Raw genomic sequence first — 17,165 nt, forward strand, 5'->3', positions numbered from 1 at the left:
GTGGCCTCAAGGTAGTATCTCGTGGCCTCAAGATAGTATCTCGTGGCCTCAAGATAGTAACTCGTGGCCTCAAGATAGTAACTCGTGGCCTCAAGATACTATCTCGTGGCCTCAAGATAGTAACTCGTGGCCTCAAGGTAGTAACTCGTGGCCTCAAGATAGTAACTCGTGGCCTCAAGATAGTAACTCGTGGCCTCAAGATAGTATCTCGTGGCCTCAAGATAGTATCTCGTGGCCTCAAGATAGTAAAGTGTCTGACACATGGACCCTTTGTTATTAAACTGGACCCTGTAGTGCAATACTTCACATTCTGTGCAATATTCTCTGTTTTAATATTCAGTGTGCAATATAGTTTGCTGCAGTTCTGCTTCTATTTATTTACTAGTACTGTTCATCACAATTCTGTTAATACAGTAATGTAAATCTTGTAGGCTGCATATCCACAGTCCTTTATAATTCTTCTTCATATTTTATAGCCTATATTTATACTTTTTACATGTATATACTTGTTTATTTACCAACTTCTATTATTATTTATATTCTACGGTGACCGGGAGGGGACATGTTCGGTTCACTTATTTTTGTCGTGGCCACAACATATAAACTCGTGGGAACGTGATATTAAGTCGTGGGAACGTCATAATATCTCGTGTGAACGTCATATTAAGTCGTGGCCACGAGATCATTTTGTTGAGGTAACGACATCATGTCGTGGCCACGCGATGCAAAGTCGTAGCCTCGAGATCATATGTTGAGGGAACGATATATTTTTCTCGTGGCCACGACTTCAAATTTTGAGAGAACGACATCTATTTGTCGTGGCCACGAGTTGAGGGAGCCACAGTGGCCAATACTGTAACCGTACCAAAGCATAGACTGGGCTACAGCAGAGATGGAGATGACAGAAGAAATAACATTTTGCTTTAAATTAGGAATGTCATAAAAAGATATAGTGCGGTCTTTGGCATTCTTAAATTGGATGGGCTTTTTTGTCGCACTTTTGCACTGGCATGAAGTTGGTTTGACGTTGGACGTTCGATATTCGCATACTTAGGGGTCGTCTCAAAATTACATGCGAAGTTGGCATAAATGTTTCTAACTTCAATAGCATTTGAAGACAATGATTTACAGTCATAAAACCAACTGTACATTGTTCACCCAGGTCTCGTGTATGATGCACACCTTTTAGATTTTTGATATTTATGACAATAAACTGCTAAATCATATGCAAATATTGCTATGTATTTCACTACTGTCACATACCTGACACCTAGATGAACAATGTACAGTTGGTTTTATCACTGTAAGTCATTGTCTTCAAATGCTATTGAGCTTTAAATATTGTCATATTCTGTATATGATCACACAGTAGTGCAATACATAGCATTATTTGCATATGGTTTAGCAGTTTACTGTCATAAATATCAAAAATCTAAAAGGTGTGCATCATACCTGACACCTAGATGAACAATGTACAGTTGGTTTTATCACTGTAAGTCATTGTCTTCAAATGCTATTGAGCTTTAAATATTGTCATATTCTGTATATGATCACACAGTAGTGCAATACATAGCATTATTTGCATATGGTTTAGCAGTTTACTGTCATAAATATCAAAAATCTAAAAGGTGTGCATCATACCTGACACCTAGATGAACAATGTACAGTTGGTTTTATGACTGTAAGTCACTGTCTTCAAATGCTATTGAGCTTTAAATATTGTCATATTTTGTATATGATCACACAGTAGTGAAATACATAGCAATATTTGCATATGATTTAACAGTTTATTGTCATAAATATCAAAAATCTAAAAGGTGTGCATCATACCTGACACCTAGATGAACAATGTACAGTTGGTTTTATGACTGTAAGTCACTGTCTTCAAATGCTATTGAGCTTTAAATATTGTCATATTTTGTATATGATCACACAGTAGTGAAATACATAGCAATATTTGCATATGGTTTAGCAGTTTACTGTCATAAATATCAAAAATATTAAAGGTGTGCATCATACATGAGACCTATATGAACAATGTACAGTTGGTTTTATGACTGTAAGTCGTTGTCTTCAAATGCTATTGAGCTTTAAATATTGTCATATTTTGTCATATACAGCGTCTGTTCAAAAACTTTAGATTAAAAAAAAAAAAAAGTGAAGCAAAAACTGTGCTTAGTCGTCTTATTTATACTGATAACCCAAGGGCAATAAGGAGGGGCAAGGTCAAAAGGTCAAATCCATCAATCATCAATTAAAAAGCCATCAATCATTTTTGACAGGTGCCGTCTCTAATCACTACTTATATTCTTACACCGTTTGCACACTCAGCGGGGATGAATGAGGAACTGGTCCATATTTATGATTATGGGCAGAGCAATATGACATCACTGCAGGTGTGTAAAGACTCAAGTAAAAGTGAAACTGTACAGATGAACTGGAAGCTTCCTCAAACAACATTTCTTTTCAGAAACTCTGAAATTAACAACCAGATCTGATATTCACTCACAGGTAAGTGATGGAAATATAAGAGCTAGTTCAGTAGTTTGGTAGCATTTGGAAACAGCATCAGATTGTTGGTAAAAGTACTGTCATTTTTCAGCTGAAATCAAAGTCACACTTTAGAGAGTTTAAAAATAGTAAGTACTTAGACTGGCGACAAAATTAACAAAAGAAAAACGGGTAGTTGAAACGACCCTCTTCCTCACTGCCAAAAGTATTTTCCTGAGGTGCTGTAATTAATGTTGTGAAATAATTTCTTAATTATAGTATCAACACTACAGCACCAAGATCGTCTCATCTGAGCTGCCTCATTGGTCTGTCACTGCTCGTCAATGTCAAAATATTTGAGATGACCAATCAAATCAAAGTAGGCGGACTAAATGTTCACAGAACATGATGAGTGAGAATTCCACTGCGACTGCACACTTCAATAAACGGCATAAGTGTGAGATAAGACACAAGTAGCTAAACTAAACATTTCATATCTGACAGCTGTTTTAGGATAGAAATGTTAAACGACCATCAAAAATAATCTGGCAAACTAATAAACTTTTGTCTAATTTTTCCATTTTGAATTGAAAATAGGGTATAATAATCAAATAATAAATAATAATCGAATAATCAAATTCATCCACATACTATAATGAAATGTGGATTGAAATGCTCACACACATACAAGTGAAATGCTTTAACAAACACAACTGAAACGCTCTCATACATACAACTGAAAATATTACGCTCACACACACAACTGAAATGCTCATACAAGTGAAATACTTTTACAAACACAACTGAAAAGCATTTCAGTATGTTGTATGACAGCATTTCAGTATGTTGTATGAAAGCATTTCAGTATGTTGTATGACAGCATTTCAGTATGTTGTATGAAAGCATTTCAGTTGAAATGGAAGGTGGTTAAAGTCCCCACTCCAGTCCAGTTGGTGGCAGTAGTGCACCTCAAGACGAAGAACTAGAAGCTGTTGAAAGAAAGCAGTGCACCTCAAGACGAAGAACTAGAAGCTGTTGAAAGAAAGCAGTGCACCTCAAGACGAAGAACTAGAAGATGTTGAAAGAAAGCATAGTAAACTGCGCTAGTAAACTGTGTGTGAGTGTTTCAGTTGTGTGTGTGAGCGTAATATTATCAGTTGTATGTATGAGAGCGTTTCAGTTGTGTTTGTAAAAGCATTTCACTTGTATGTGTGTGAGCATTTCATTATAGTATGTGAATGATCGGTTTCATATGTGTTTGTGTATGTGAGAGGAAAAGTACATGTAGATGCATGGTAATTCTGAATAATGTCCCTAGGGGCACCTCATATATGGGCGTCAGTTTGGTTTGAAATGTGCTGGGGACAGAGACGCATTCAGAGGTGCATTTTTAGAAGTGCATTTTTAGACGTTAGGACTTATATATAAAGTGTTAGGACTTATATATAAAGGACTTATATTTTAGTGCATTTTTAGACGTTAGGACTTATATATAAAGCCCATGAGAACCGTGTGGACTCAACCCACAGCCGCTCCGCTGCCCTGCTGAAAATGTGAAGCAGAAACGCTTAATGTCAGATAACGTCCATAATAATTGGACTTTGGGTTAGATTTTTTGACAGTTTTCAGTGGTTATGAGGAGCAATATGAGAGAGAAAATTGAATGAAAAAAAATGAATGCATCATTGTACCAAGCCTTTCCTCGGGCGGCTGCATCCACTGCGATGAACTGACCATGTCGACCCTGCGGGCTCGACTTGAGATGTTCGACGCTGTAACTGCGCCTCCGCCGGACCACGCTGCAAGAAGCGTCGCTCCCAGAGGCTACCGGAGCCTGATATGGCCTGCAAGCGCTCACCGAAACCTTCTCCGCGAGCCTCGCCACCACCTTCCCCGCGCTCCCTCCCAGATGCACAGATGCCTGTTGATGCCTCGGGAGATGAAGCGGAAGAGGACGCCATTAAAGACAGTTGTTCTCTCTTGGCGTCAGAAAGCGAGGACTGGTCTGGCTCCAACCCAGACCCCTCCCCTTCGCTCCAGGAGTCCGCTGGGTCTCAGGCCGGCGTGGAGGCTGAGCTTATTCGCCTCCTCACCAAAGCAGTCGGGCAACTCGGCCTCGAGTGGTCCCCGCCTCAAGAGCCCACGTCCAACAGACTCGACGGGTGTTTCCTGCCTGGCCGCCGTCCAGCGCCCGCGTCCAGATCTCCACCCTTCCTGCCGGAGCTTCACGCCGAGCTCACTAAATCGTGGAACGCTCCATTCTCCGCGAGACTTCACTCCTCTATCTCCTCGACGCTCTCCCAAGTGGACGGCGCTAGTGAGAAGGGATGCAAGTCCATTCCCCCAGTGGAAGAGGCAGTAGCAGCGCACCTCAGTCCGCCGTCCGCTGGATGGCGCGCTAAGGGACAAGCTGCTTCCGCCCTGCACTCGATGGCCATGCTACAGATCCTCCAGGCCGATCTCCTCTGTGAATGGGACGAGAAAGGCACGGATCAGTCCCTCGTGACGGATTTGAGGAGCGTGACGGACCTTTCTCTTCGCGACACGAAATCCGCAGCCCAGGCCATTGGACGATGCATGGCCTCGCTCACCGTCACAGAGAGGCACCTATGGCTGACACTCACGGATATGAGGGAAGCTGAGCGTGCGGCTTTTCTGAATGCCCCGCTCTCTCCAACCGGTCTCTTTGGCCCAGCCGTGAGCGGGATTGTGGACCGTTTCTCTGAGGTACAAAAGACCACTCAGGCCATGAAGCTCTTTTTGCCTCGACACTCGAGCTCCACCGCAGGCCGCTCTCAGAAGCAGCCGCCTGCCCGTAGTTCGACTCAGCAGTCCTCCCAGCCTCCTCCTCTGCAAGGCTCACGCCAGAGATCGCGCTCGTCAAGCCGCCGCAGGCCGCCTCCCCCACGGGGACCCCGGCCTAGGATTGCGCTGACACCCGAGCCAGCGAAGTCCTCCTAGCATCAAGGAGGAAACAGTGGTTGAGTCCCGCTGCGGCCGGACCGCCATCAAAACATCTCGCTCTGTCAGTTCCCTTAAAAAAGGCGACTGCAGATGGGTATTCTGCAGCCAACGAGTGCGTTGTGCAACCCGCTCACCTGCACATAAACACCGTTTTTACGGCGACCCAGAGAAATCTCATGAAGAGTACAATTTCTGGTTATCCGGCTCACGCCGTTGGTGTTAGAAAATGTGCCCTCTTCCCAGTGTTCACCCCTACACATAAGCACGGTTTCCCTGGTGTCATTCACTCATGCAGAGCCCACTCTCATTAAGCTGGCGTACTGTATGGCGTAGTGTTAAGTGTAGGAAATGTGCCCACAGAACAGTGCCCACACCTACACACTGCCCGCTCTGTTACACCCTTGTCCCAGGGAACAGAAAATATAAAGCCGACACACAACGGCTATGTCATAAGACCTGTGGCTGCTCACAAGCACTCACGCTTACTGACAAACACATCACGCCCAGCGCTGTACAAGCGCCACGGCCTTTTTCACATGAAGCGTTTCCCATCCAAGCTGACCGGGACGTTACATGCAAACTCGCCATTCTCAGCACGCTGCTGTATACAAGCACTGAGAGCGCGCTCACAGCGCCAGTGCCTCAGACTCAGGTTCACGAGCCCACACTGTGCGGCGATCGGGACCAAGAGACCATTCTACCCCTAGCCATGCATGCAGAGGCCTGGGAGGCTATTCCGGGAGTGTCAGAATGGGTGCTAAATACAGTGAAGCAAGGCTATTCACTGCAATTCGCTCGCCGCGCTTCCGAGCCCGGACCGAAACGAAAGTGAATCTAGAAGTAGCACACCTACGTTCAAAATGATTACAACCAGACAAATCCTCGCGCAAATTCACCCAAGGGACTGGTTTATATCTCTCGATCTGAAAGACGCATATTTTCAGATTCAGATTATACCCCGTCATAGGCCATTCAGAAGATTCGCCTTCGACGGTCAGGTATATCAATACACCGTCCTCCCGTTTGGCCTGTCCCTAGCACCTCGTACATTTATGAAGTGCATGGACGCGGCTCTCGCTCCCCTCAGAAGTCAGGGTATGCGAATATTGAATTATTTGGATGATTGGCTGATTCTAGCGCAGTCAGAGATAGAATTGATATCTCACAGGACGCGGCTTCTCAGCCACCTGGGAAATTTGGGTCTCACGGTCAACTGGACCAAGAGCTCATTACTGCCCAGCCAGACGACCTCTTTTCTGGGGATAGATCTGGACTCTGTGTCTATGACGGCCCACCTGTCAACGCAGCGCGCGCGCCGCGTTCGACACCTAGCTGCTTCATTCCGGATGGGCAGCCTTGTTCCCCTGAAAAATTTTCAGAGAATGCTAGGCTGCATGGCTTCAGCCGCAGCGGTGCTTCAGCTGGGTTTGCTACGTATGCGCCCGCTACAGCGCTGCACGAGTACCACACCGAGCTTGGGCTTCCGGCGGTCTGCGTATCAGAGTGACTCAGAGCTGCGTTTCAGCTCTGGAGCCCTGGATAGTGGCCGAGTGGTACCAGTCGGGGGTGACGATGGGAGCCATCCCGTATCGAAAGGTTGGGGTGCCCTGTTCGAGGGCAGACCGGTCTTTGGCCAGTGGTCAGACCGGGAGAAATGCCTTCACATAAACTGTCTGGAGATGATGCCGGTCGAGAACGCGCTGACGCACTTCCTCCCACACCTACGGGGCTACCACGTGCTGGTCCGCACGGACAACATGTCAGTGGTAGCCTACGTGAACCACCAGGGCGGTGTCAGATCCATAAATCTCAATGCTCTGACGGAACGCCTTCTCGTTTGGGTTCAGCACTCCCTGCTCTCGTTGAGAGCCGCACATGTGCCTGGACGCCTAAACAACGGTCCAGACAGACTGTCCAGGGACAATGTTCCCCCGGGAGAATGGTCCCTGCATCCTCAGACAGTCCCGCTGCTGTGGCGCCGTTTCGGCAAAGCCAAAGTCGACCTGCTTGTGTCGAAAGACAACGCTCATTGCCCACGGTTCTTTTCAAAGGACGCGCTGGCCCAAGCGTTTCCCAGCTGCCGCTGTACGCTTTTCCCCCGATCTCGCTGTTACCACAGGTAATCAGGAGAGTCAGGGAGGCGGGCCATGCGGTGCTCCTCGTGGCCCCGCGATGGGAGAACCAAGTCTGGTTCCCAGAATTGATGCAGCTGACCGATCTAGCCCCATGGCCAATCCCGGTGAGAAGGGATCTCCTCTCTCAAGCCGGCAGGTCAATTTGGCATCCTCATCCGGAGCGCTGGTCTCTGCATGTATGGATAATCAACGGATACCCGTTGTCCTGCCAGAAGGGGTAATGAACACGATCACGCAGTCTAGAGCTCCCTCCATGAGAAGGCTCTACGCATCGAAATGGTCTGTGTTACCAACTGGTGCGCAGAAAAGGTTTCCACATTAAAGAAGGCGGATCCTCTGCGCACAACTACCTATTACGTAATCGCCACAGGCCAATGGTAGTACAAAAGTGTTTTGCAGCTGAAGCAAACTTTTACGGAAAGTTCCTTTGGCAAGCCACATCAGTTCTTTCTTCGATTTCGCTTGAAGAATATCAGGGCCTTTAAGGCAAGCAGTCTCAGACTGGAAGTTAGAGGCGGAGCTTATAGGCTCAGTGAGGTTAGAGTTAGTGGTGGAGGAACTTCCTTTCAGAAACTGCTGTCTCATATACGCCTTTTTAAGGCACGTATGGCTGCTTTGACTGCTTGACAGTGGTTCATAGTTTAAGTTGTTATAGGTTTTAGTTTTAGTTTTTAACCATGCAACATCCATTTTAGAACACAAACTAAAATATTCAGTCTGTGCACATAACTTGTATTATGAAAGTTGTTCTTTCCAGCAATGTATATGATATATTGTCATTGTTTTGTCAGTCATGGCATCCTCCAGTGGTCCATCACTAAATGAGGAGCTCCAGTGCTCCATCTGTCTGGAAGTGTTCACTGATCCAGTCACCACTCCATGTGGACACAACTTCTGCAGAACCTGCCTGATCAAGAGCTGGCCGAAATCACAGACCTGCTTCTGTCCACTCTGTAAAGAAACATTCAGCAGAAGACCTGATCTCAAGATTAATACAACATTCAGAGAGGTTGTGCAACACTTTAAGGAGAAGCTCAAGCTAGGAGGATCTGAGGTGTTCTGTGACTTCTGTGATGAAGGAAAGCAGAAAGCAGTGAAGACCTGCCTGATGTGTCAAAGCTCTTACTGTGACTCTCATCTGGAGAAACATCGCAGAGTCCCACGTCTAAAGAAACACAAACTCATCAATCCTGTGGAAAATCTGGAGGATTATATATGCCAGAAACACGAGAGACCTCTGGAGCTGTTCTGCAGAGATGACCAGACGTGTGTTTGTTTGTCCTGCACTGAAGGAGAACACAGGACTCACAACACTGTTCCTATAGAGGAGGAGAGTCGAGAGAAGAAGGTAAAGAGTTACAAACAAAACACTTAAACCTTTATAAGCTTTATAACCTTATAAGGATGACACAAACACAAAACAAGACTATGCAAAGTGAGAATGGAAACACAGGGCTTAAATTGGCAGACTTTTACATGGGTAATCACACACAGATGAATGAAATCACACATTCATGAGAACAGATAAAAAGGATACTGAGAAATGAGGTCCATAATACAAAAGCCCAGGCGTCAGGAGGAGTGCCCTCTGGTGTAGATTAAGGGAACTCCAGCTGGCGGATGTGACAGTCGTAACCGTAATTAAGAGATGGCAACCCGTAACGTTCTCCCCGGAGCTGTTCATGTCCTCAGACTCGGATTTATGCATTTCTATGTCAACACTATCAATGCCGAAAGGAATCTGCAGCAGTCATGTGGTACAAGTAAGAGCTCTGTAAGTTGTTTACGTTCATTATTATTTTAATATTATGTGCTTTGAGACATGAGGTCATTTATCGCCGTCTCTTGTGACACTTTCGAGACTCTGAAGGGAGGGTGGGATCTTATCATTATCAAAAGTTAGCTTGCTTGCTAGCCTCACTGAAATCGCCTACCCTATCTTTAAACTGCCAATTTTTTTTTTTATTATTATTATAAATCTTCTAAAAGCTGATTTTTTCAATATTTTAAGAATGTTATCCTCAAAGACATTTCCAGCCACTTTTAATACGATTTTTTTCAAATGATAAAGTTATGTGTTTTTCTCTGTATGTAGAATCATCTGGCTAAGAGACAAACTGATGTACATCAGATGATCCAGGACAGAATAAAGAAGATTCAAGAGATCCAGCACTCAGTAGAGCTGAGAAAGGTGAGTGGAAGTTAAAACATTGTAAATTGATAATGCATTATATTTCATTCTGCTTAATAAAGGTTATCAATTAAACAGATAAAACTTAATAGACAGATCTTCTATTTGATCTCATTTATCAGAGAAACACAGATAAAGAGAAATCCTCCAGTGTTGAGCTCTTCACTGATCTGATCCGCTCCATTGAGAGATGTCAGTCTGATCAGCTGAAGATGATGGAGGAACAGCAGAAAGCAGCAGAGAAACAGGCTAAAGATCTCATTAAAGAGCTGCATCAGGAAATCACTGAGCTGAAGAGGAGAAACACTGAGCTGGAGCAGCTCTCACACACTGACGATCATCTCCATCTCATACAGGTCTGTCAACATCTGTCTCAGTCAAGATGTACAATATTACAGGACAAACTCTCTGTTCACAAACATGATGAGCTGCTTGAACATTGTATTTGTAACAGTCTGTTAGAAATTGTACAAAAGGGAATAAAATGGTTATAAAGTCAAATTTGAAAAATGAGTTAACTGTGTTTGAAAGGTAGCTACTGTGTAAAACATAGGGTTCGTACAAGGTGCTTAAAGGGTTAGTTCACCCAAAAATGAAAATTCTGTCAGTAATTACTCACCCTCATGTTGTTCCAACCCCGTAAGACCTTTGTTCATCTTCGGAACACAAATTAAGATATTTTTGATTAAATCTGAGAGTTGTCTCACTCCTCCATAGGCTTCTAAGGGACTGAAACTTGCTGGCCCAGAAAATGTATTAAAGACATCGTTAATATAGTCCAAGTGACTCCAGTGGCTCAATCTTAAGTTTATAAAGCGACGAGAATACTTTTTGTGAGCAAAAACAAACAAAAATAACGACTTTATTCCACTTTTCATTTCCTTCTCTCTGGGCCTCGGATCTTTTCACGTAGTGTTTTTGCGCAGCGCGTCTGTGTTGCACGTCACCACGTAGGCTCACTATTGGCCGACGCTGGTCATGTGTGATACGTGGTGACGTACAACACAGACGCTCTACGCTTAAACACTACGTGAAAAGATCCGAGGCCCAGAGAGAAGGAAATGAATAGTGGAATAAAGTCGTTATTTTTGTTTGTTTTTGCTCACAAAAAGTATTCTCGTCGCTTTATAAACTTAAGATTAAGCCACTGGAGTCACTTGGACTATATTAACGATGTCTTTAATACATTTTCTGGGCCAGCAAGTTTCAGTCCCATAGAAGCCTATGGAGGAGTGAGACAACTCTCAGATTTAATCAAAAATATCTTAATTTGTGTTCAGAAGATGAACGAAGGTCTTACGGGGTTGGAACAACATGAGGGTGAGTAATTACTGACAGAATTTTCATTTTTGGGTGAACTAACCCTTAAAAGTGCTTGAAGTACCTGAATTTGACTTTTTGAAATTGAAGTCCTGGATAACCCTTGAAAACAGCCATATTTTCGAAGAGGTACTTGAAAAGTGCTTGAATTATTAAAAATAGGGATGCACCAATACCGAGCTCATGTACTCGTACTCGTAAAAATGCTCTGATGCCAACAAACGAATAGGCCTACCAGCCAGCGTGTGTACAGTGTGTGTGTCCAGACAAAGAAACACTCATGACAGAGAGTATAATGGGGATAAAAAAGAAGGCTGTCTATGAAGTAAATGTATGTTATTAGTAGAATATTAAATGCAAAATAGTAAAGCCCCGTTCACACCGCCAGCGATTTTGTTGCTGCATGTCGCTAGTCTCTGTACAGTGAAGTCGCTTGTGGGCGTTCCTATAGTGCTGTCGCTCTAATGTTATTGGTAGACTGCACGTCTGAGCATATCTATAGAAAATACCATCACAAGTGTTATATAAAACTAAGATATGATTCTAATTTGACTAGGAATTGGTCTTAAAAGATTTAAAAGTAATATTATGCTGTTGGAGAGTGTTGTTATATTAACCACAGCAGTGCAGTGCTTTAAATATTTAACTACATTAATGATCGATCAATCAACAAATTAAACTCACTCATACTGTCAACAGTTACTAAAACGTCATTCGAATTTGACAAATAATCCATTTTCTTGTCCCTTATAATCCACATAATGCAGGGGAAACTGTAAAATGAACTGCAGCAGTGCTGAAAACTTGCACCATAAAATTACAACACTCGAACTTTAAATGTATGTATATAAATGTATATAAATGTATATAAATGTATGTTTCTTTTCCATGCATCATTTTATTATATCCATGTATGTGGTTACAGTCAAATCATAACAGTGAAATCGCCCTCGAACTCTTCTGTCTTGTCTGCACTCGAGACGGTGACGTGAGCTCCACTGAAAAGTCTTCTTTCCTATTGGTTGTCGCTCGCAAAAATCGCTTTCTATTTGCATAAAGTTGAAATTTTTCAACTTTTGTCGCTTGTCTCTTGTCGCTTGACACGCCCACATTCTTTCGTCAACGGTCACTGTCGCTCGTGTCGCCGGAAGTCGCCAGCGCTCCATTGGAATGAATGGGATTGTGTCGCTTTGTCGCTGCGTGACGCTGGCGGTGTGAACGGGGCTAGGGTTAGGCATTAAAATAATGCACTCATGGTGCGGCAGCAAAGTTTCTTGATTATTACGCAGGAATGAGAGTATAGTTCCTAGCCATATCAGCCTAGAAAATCGCAACTTTTCATTTTCCGTCGGTCTTAGTACACGATGTAACTACAGAAGAGTCAAGTTTTAAATAGGAAAAATATCGAAACTCTTTGTTCATTTTTTTGAGAGAGATGCTAATGGTCCTGTCCGGTTCAATTCATTATGCTAAGCTATGCTAAAAGTGGGACAAATGCGAAAACGGTAAAACTCAACTGTTTAACTCTGGGGGAGTTATAAAATGAGCCTATTTCCAAAAAAAAGTGGAGTATCCCTTTAAAGCAGAGTGCTCTGGGTAATATTTTATATCCTGTCAAAACATAATCATTGCTATTGCATTTGTATTTTTCAAACACTTACAACACAAAACACATTTCATAAGCTGGAGTGTGTACTCTTGTGTACACACACACACACACATTAATAATACTCTAATATGTAATTTGTTCACAATGTCCCACCACACAATAAATCATTATACCATTTCAACTAGACACATTCAAAATGCAAAAAGATTTGTTTTTCCAAACTGTTTGGAGCAATTTGTTATATTTTTGTAATTTTTGTATAACTTATTTGTAATTTTGAAATATAACATTAAAGAGTATATTTGATGTGATGAATTGCTCTGTCATTTATCAGATTTACCAATTGTTATAATTTCAGTTTGTGCTGGTTAATTATGAACAATGGGTAATTTGGGGGGCGGGGACAGGTGGGGGCGGGGCTCCATTAGGGCTCCTCCCCCAACCGCATGTGATCTCACGCCAAGCTTTTGATAAAACTTGAGAACCCTGCTTCTGCTGTAGATGAGCTCATCCCTGGACAGTCGTCCACACACCAAGAACTGGACAGAGATCAGGATTGACTCTGATGTGAATGTGAACTCTCTGCATAGAGCCCTGACTGAACTGAAGAAAGCTCTAGAGACACTAAATGAAAAACTCAGTCAAACTGGTATGTGAATATCAAATACAGTAGTTTTTCTTCATTAACTAAAACAAATAATGTTTTCAAGGAATAATATGGGTTAAATCCAATTTAAGTTCAGTTTGTAAAGGACAGCATTGTTTAAAAAATGTAATAAAACAACCAACCCTGTAAAGTTCTTTACATGTAATGGGCACAAAAAATGCGTGGCTGAATTAAACAGGCAGAATGAATACAAAAAAAGTTTAAAATAGAAATGAATATTTATTCAAACTTGCAAAAACATAATAATCCTAACCCAAAAATATAACATTAATGGAAAAATAAAAATCTTAATAAAAAACACCCAAATTAGTTAATTTATCAAACTTTAGTTATCAAGCATCAATCTGAAAATGTTCACACATAAAAATGAAGGCCTAGTACACAAATGCAATGTCGAACAAACATGATCTCTCTCTCTCTCTCTCTCTCTCTCTCTCTCTCTCTCTCTCTCTCTCTCTCTCTCTCTCTCTCTCACTCACACACACACACACACACACACACACACACACACACAGTGTTCACTCTTCACTCCTTTTCATATCTGCTTATGCTGATTAATTTCTTGTTCTAAAGTTAATTATGTTTATACATTTAGATTATTGAAATAAATAATATGTGATTACAATCAAGTCTTGACTTAGTGGCAACTTGTGTGGCATAAATACATGTGGCATTGCAAAAACGAGACAACAGACCTCAAACAACAACAACAACAACAACAACAACAAAAATCTCAACTTTGATAATAAAAAAAATACTGGTTTAATGTATTTAAACTTTTTAAATATATATATATTCACAAAATATATACCACAAAAGCTGTATGAGCAGTTAGCCACCTCCAGAAAATGAATAGATCTCTATGGGCCTCTGTTGGATGTATATGGTCATTACACTTTTTTCTAAAAGTATATTCACTGCATATTTTTCTCTAACCAGCAGAAAGCAGAATTCTGCCTCTAACACCTAGATCAATAACAAGAAACAACTCAGTATTTAATTTGAATTAATAAAAATGTAATATTTCATATGCATGCTGATGGTGTAGTTGAGGAATTTTGTTAATAAAAAGGCACTTCATATTCCCTAAAAACAAAGCATAAATGTATAGATGAGAAGTAAACAAAAATGTTATATAAATATATATATATTATATAATATGTTATATAAATGCCTATATAATTTGTATTATTAAAATGTTTATTTTTATACAATCATTATAAATGTTTGCCATATTGACCCTCAAACACCAAGACAGGAGACAAACACAGTATGAGGGTTAAATCCTCATTATATTTGTCCCATAGACCTCCACTGTAAGTATATTTACTGTAAACACATTCTGCATTGTGTTACAAACAACACTTACATGCCACCGATGCTGCCAGTGGAGAGAAACTCACTGAAATTAGTCCTATGATTAATTCATCATTATATTGTCATCTGTGTCCACAGGGTTGAAGTTTGTGCAGAAGTTTGCAGGTACAGTGTGACTGACACCATTTTCTTAAATACACTCACAATACTGTGTTAATCTATATTATATACTGTTGAAGTTGATTGATAATGTCTGATCTCTCTCAGTGGATGTGACTCTGGATCCTGATACAGCGGATTCATATCTCATCCTGTCTGATGATGGAAAAAAAGTCAGTGATGGAGACATTAAGCAGAACGTCCCAGAAAACCCAAAGAGATTTGATAAGGGTTGTGTTCTGGCAAAGCAGGGATTCAGTTCAGGGAGATTTTACTATGAGGTGCAGGTGAAGGGAAAGACTCAGTGGGGGTTAGGAGTGATCAGAGAATCCATTAACAGGAAGGAGAAGATTGACAGTTTCCCAAGTCCTGAGAATGGATACTGGATTCTGGTGCAGATTAAGGAGGATCAAAATGTAGTTAGTGATAATCCATCGGTTATGTTCCTTCAGTGTGTGAAACCTGAGAAGGTTGGTGTGTTTGTGGATTATGAGGAGGGTCTGGTCTCTTTTTATGACGTGGAGTCCAGATCTCATATCTACTCTTTCACTGGTCAGACTTTCACTGACAAACTCTATCCATTTTTTAGCCCAGGCCGTAATGATGGAGTTGAAAACTCAAACCCACTGATCATCACTCCTGTAAGTTAAAATGAAAAAAAAAAAAAAAATGAAAAGATTGTTAAAACAACAACACATCACCTATAATTAAATATTTGTGAGTTGTCTTGTGTGTAATAATATGTTCACACTTTAGATTAAGGTTCAATTCTTACTATTAAGAACTTTTGCCTCAATAAACTCCTAATTACTGTTTATTAATGTCATGGTTCATAAATCCACTGTCTCCCTCTTATGTGTTTGAGTGTGTGTGTGTGTAGGTGTGTGGGCGTGGTTATCAAATCTCAGGCTGATTATTGCGCCAGCTGTAATCAATTCCATTTCCCTTTATATGTTCAATGATCACTGTCTCATGTTGTCAGATCGTTGTGGCTTCCCCGGTGTTGTGTCTTGTTCCAGTGTGCTTCTCTCACCTTCCTCGTGTGGATTATCTTCGTTGTGCTTCGTCTTCGTTGGATTGTTGGTTCCCTGGATTCCTGTATCATTACAGAACGATCTGACCACATCATGGATGCAGCGAGTTCAACCAGTTTGAGCTAATTCATTTGACACAGTATCACAAGAATGGATCAGCAAGAGGAGAGCATCTCTAACACAGGTTGGCGGTACAAGCACTTGTGGCGCAGGTGTCCGAGCTCACCAAACAACTTCAACATCTGAGGGCTCCCGCTGCGCCACCCACACCGCCCGTTCAACCCACCCCGCCAGAGCCGGATTCCCAGCCAGAGCCACGACTACCGACACCAGAGGGATATTCAGGTGAACCTGACTACTGCAGAGCCTTTCTCACTAGATGCTCCATGCATTTTTCGTTGCAGCCACGGACTTTCAACCGTGAACAGTCAAAGGTAACATTTGTACTCCCATTGCTATCGGGTAAGGCGAGCCGGGGAACGGCGGTGTTGGAGAACCAGGATCCATGCTGCACCTCATTCCAGGGACTCTCCGAGGAGATGAGAAGGATTTTCATTCGTGCGGTGGCGGGTAGGGAGGCGGCCAGACTACTTGCAGACCTTCGCCAAGGAGATGGCTCGGTGTCGGAATATTCCATCCAGTTCCGCACCCTGGCCGCAGAGTGTCATTGGAACGAGGAGGTGCAGTGTGACATGTTCCTGCATGGGCTGGCTGACCGTGTTCAAAAGGAGATTTACATTCTGGATCTTCCCAGGAATTTGAATGGACTAGTGGAACTAGCATTGAGAGTCGACGCTCGTTTAAGTCGGGTGGTTCAACAGGCACGCCCGAACCGACCTCAGTACGGCACGGAGGACTCGCGTGCCAGCGGCGGGAACACGGTCAGCCCAGTTTTCGATCACGAGCCCATCCAGGTGGGGAGAGCTCAGCTTTCCCGGGAGGAGGGGGAAAGGCGGAGATCCCAAGGACTCTGCCTGTACTCTGGCAGAGCGGGCCACTTCATCCACTCCTGCCCAGTAAAAGATCAAGCCCGTTAGTAACTGTGAGGCTACTATCGGGTGGGATCTCCGCCCAGAAGACCTCATCATGATCGACCCTCCTCCTGGTAAGACTGAGATGGGCAACCCTTACTGTGCGTTCACACCAAACGCGAACAGCGTGTCAAATTAGCGTCTACCGCGTCTAGTTGGACGCTTGAACATTTTGAATCCATTCGCGTGTCCAGAGCGAAATCCGCTTGTCTGTTTGCAAGATGGCTGATGTTGATCGAGCATTCTAT

At 42.7% G+C, this 17,165-nt stretch overlaps 1 protein-coding gene across 2 annotated transcripts; it reads left to right on the forward strand.

Annotated features, from left to right (window-relative positions):
* Positions 1–2,414: 2,414 nt before the first annotated feature.
* LOC307146162 (E3 ubiquitin-protein ligase TRIM39-like) lies at positions 2,415–15,668 on the forward strand. Of its 2 annotated transcripts, XM_079850032.1 has the most exons (7): positions 2,415–2,511; positions 8,381–8,937; positions 9,685–9,780; positions 9,903–10,136; positions 13,211–13,358; positions 14,832–14,858; positions 14,961–15,668. In XM_079850032.1, the coding sequence occupies exons 2-7, from the start codon at positions 8,383–8,385 to the stop codon at positions 15,500–15,502; spliced, it is 1,602 nt and encodes a 533-aa protein (XP_079706158.1). In that variant the 5' UTR covers positions 2,415–2,511; positions 8,381–8,382; the 3' UTR covers positions 15,503–15,668. The 2 variants fall into 2 exon arrangements, with proteins under 2 accessions (XP_079706158.1, XP_079706159.1); XM_079850033.1 differs by lacking the exon at positions 2,415–2,511 and having other exon boundaries at positions 8,378–8,937.
* Positions 15,669–17,165: the final 1,497 nt, after the last annotated feature.

The sequence above is a fragment of the Squalius cephalus genome, assembly GCF_949319135.1.
Source record: "Squalius cephalus genome assembly, chromosome: 18".
In the NCBI taxonomy this organism is placed as follows: domain Eukaryota; kingdom Metazoa; phylum Chordata; class Actinopteri; order Cypriniformes; family Leuciscidae; genus Squalius; species Squalius cephalus.

Coding starts and splice junctions, on each gene's coding strand:
- LOC307146162 (XM_079850032.1), top strand. CDS start 8,383: ATGGCATCCTCCAGTGGTCCATCACTAAATGAGGAGCTCCAGTGCTCC. Junction 9,781..9,902: donor ACTCAGTAGAGCTGAGAAAG/GTGAGTGGAAGT, acceptor CTCATTTATCAG/AGAAACACAGATAAAGAGAA. Junction 14,859..14,960: donor GTTTGTGCAGAAGTTTGCAG/GTACAGTGTGAC, acceptor GATCTCTCTCAG/TGGATGTGACTCTGGATCCT.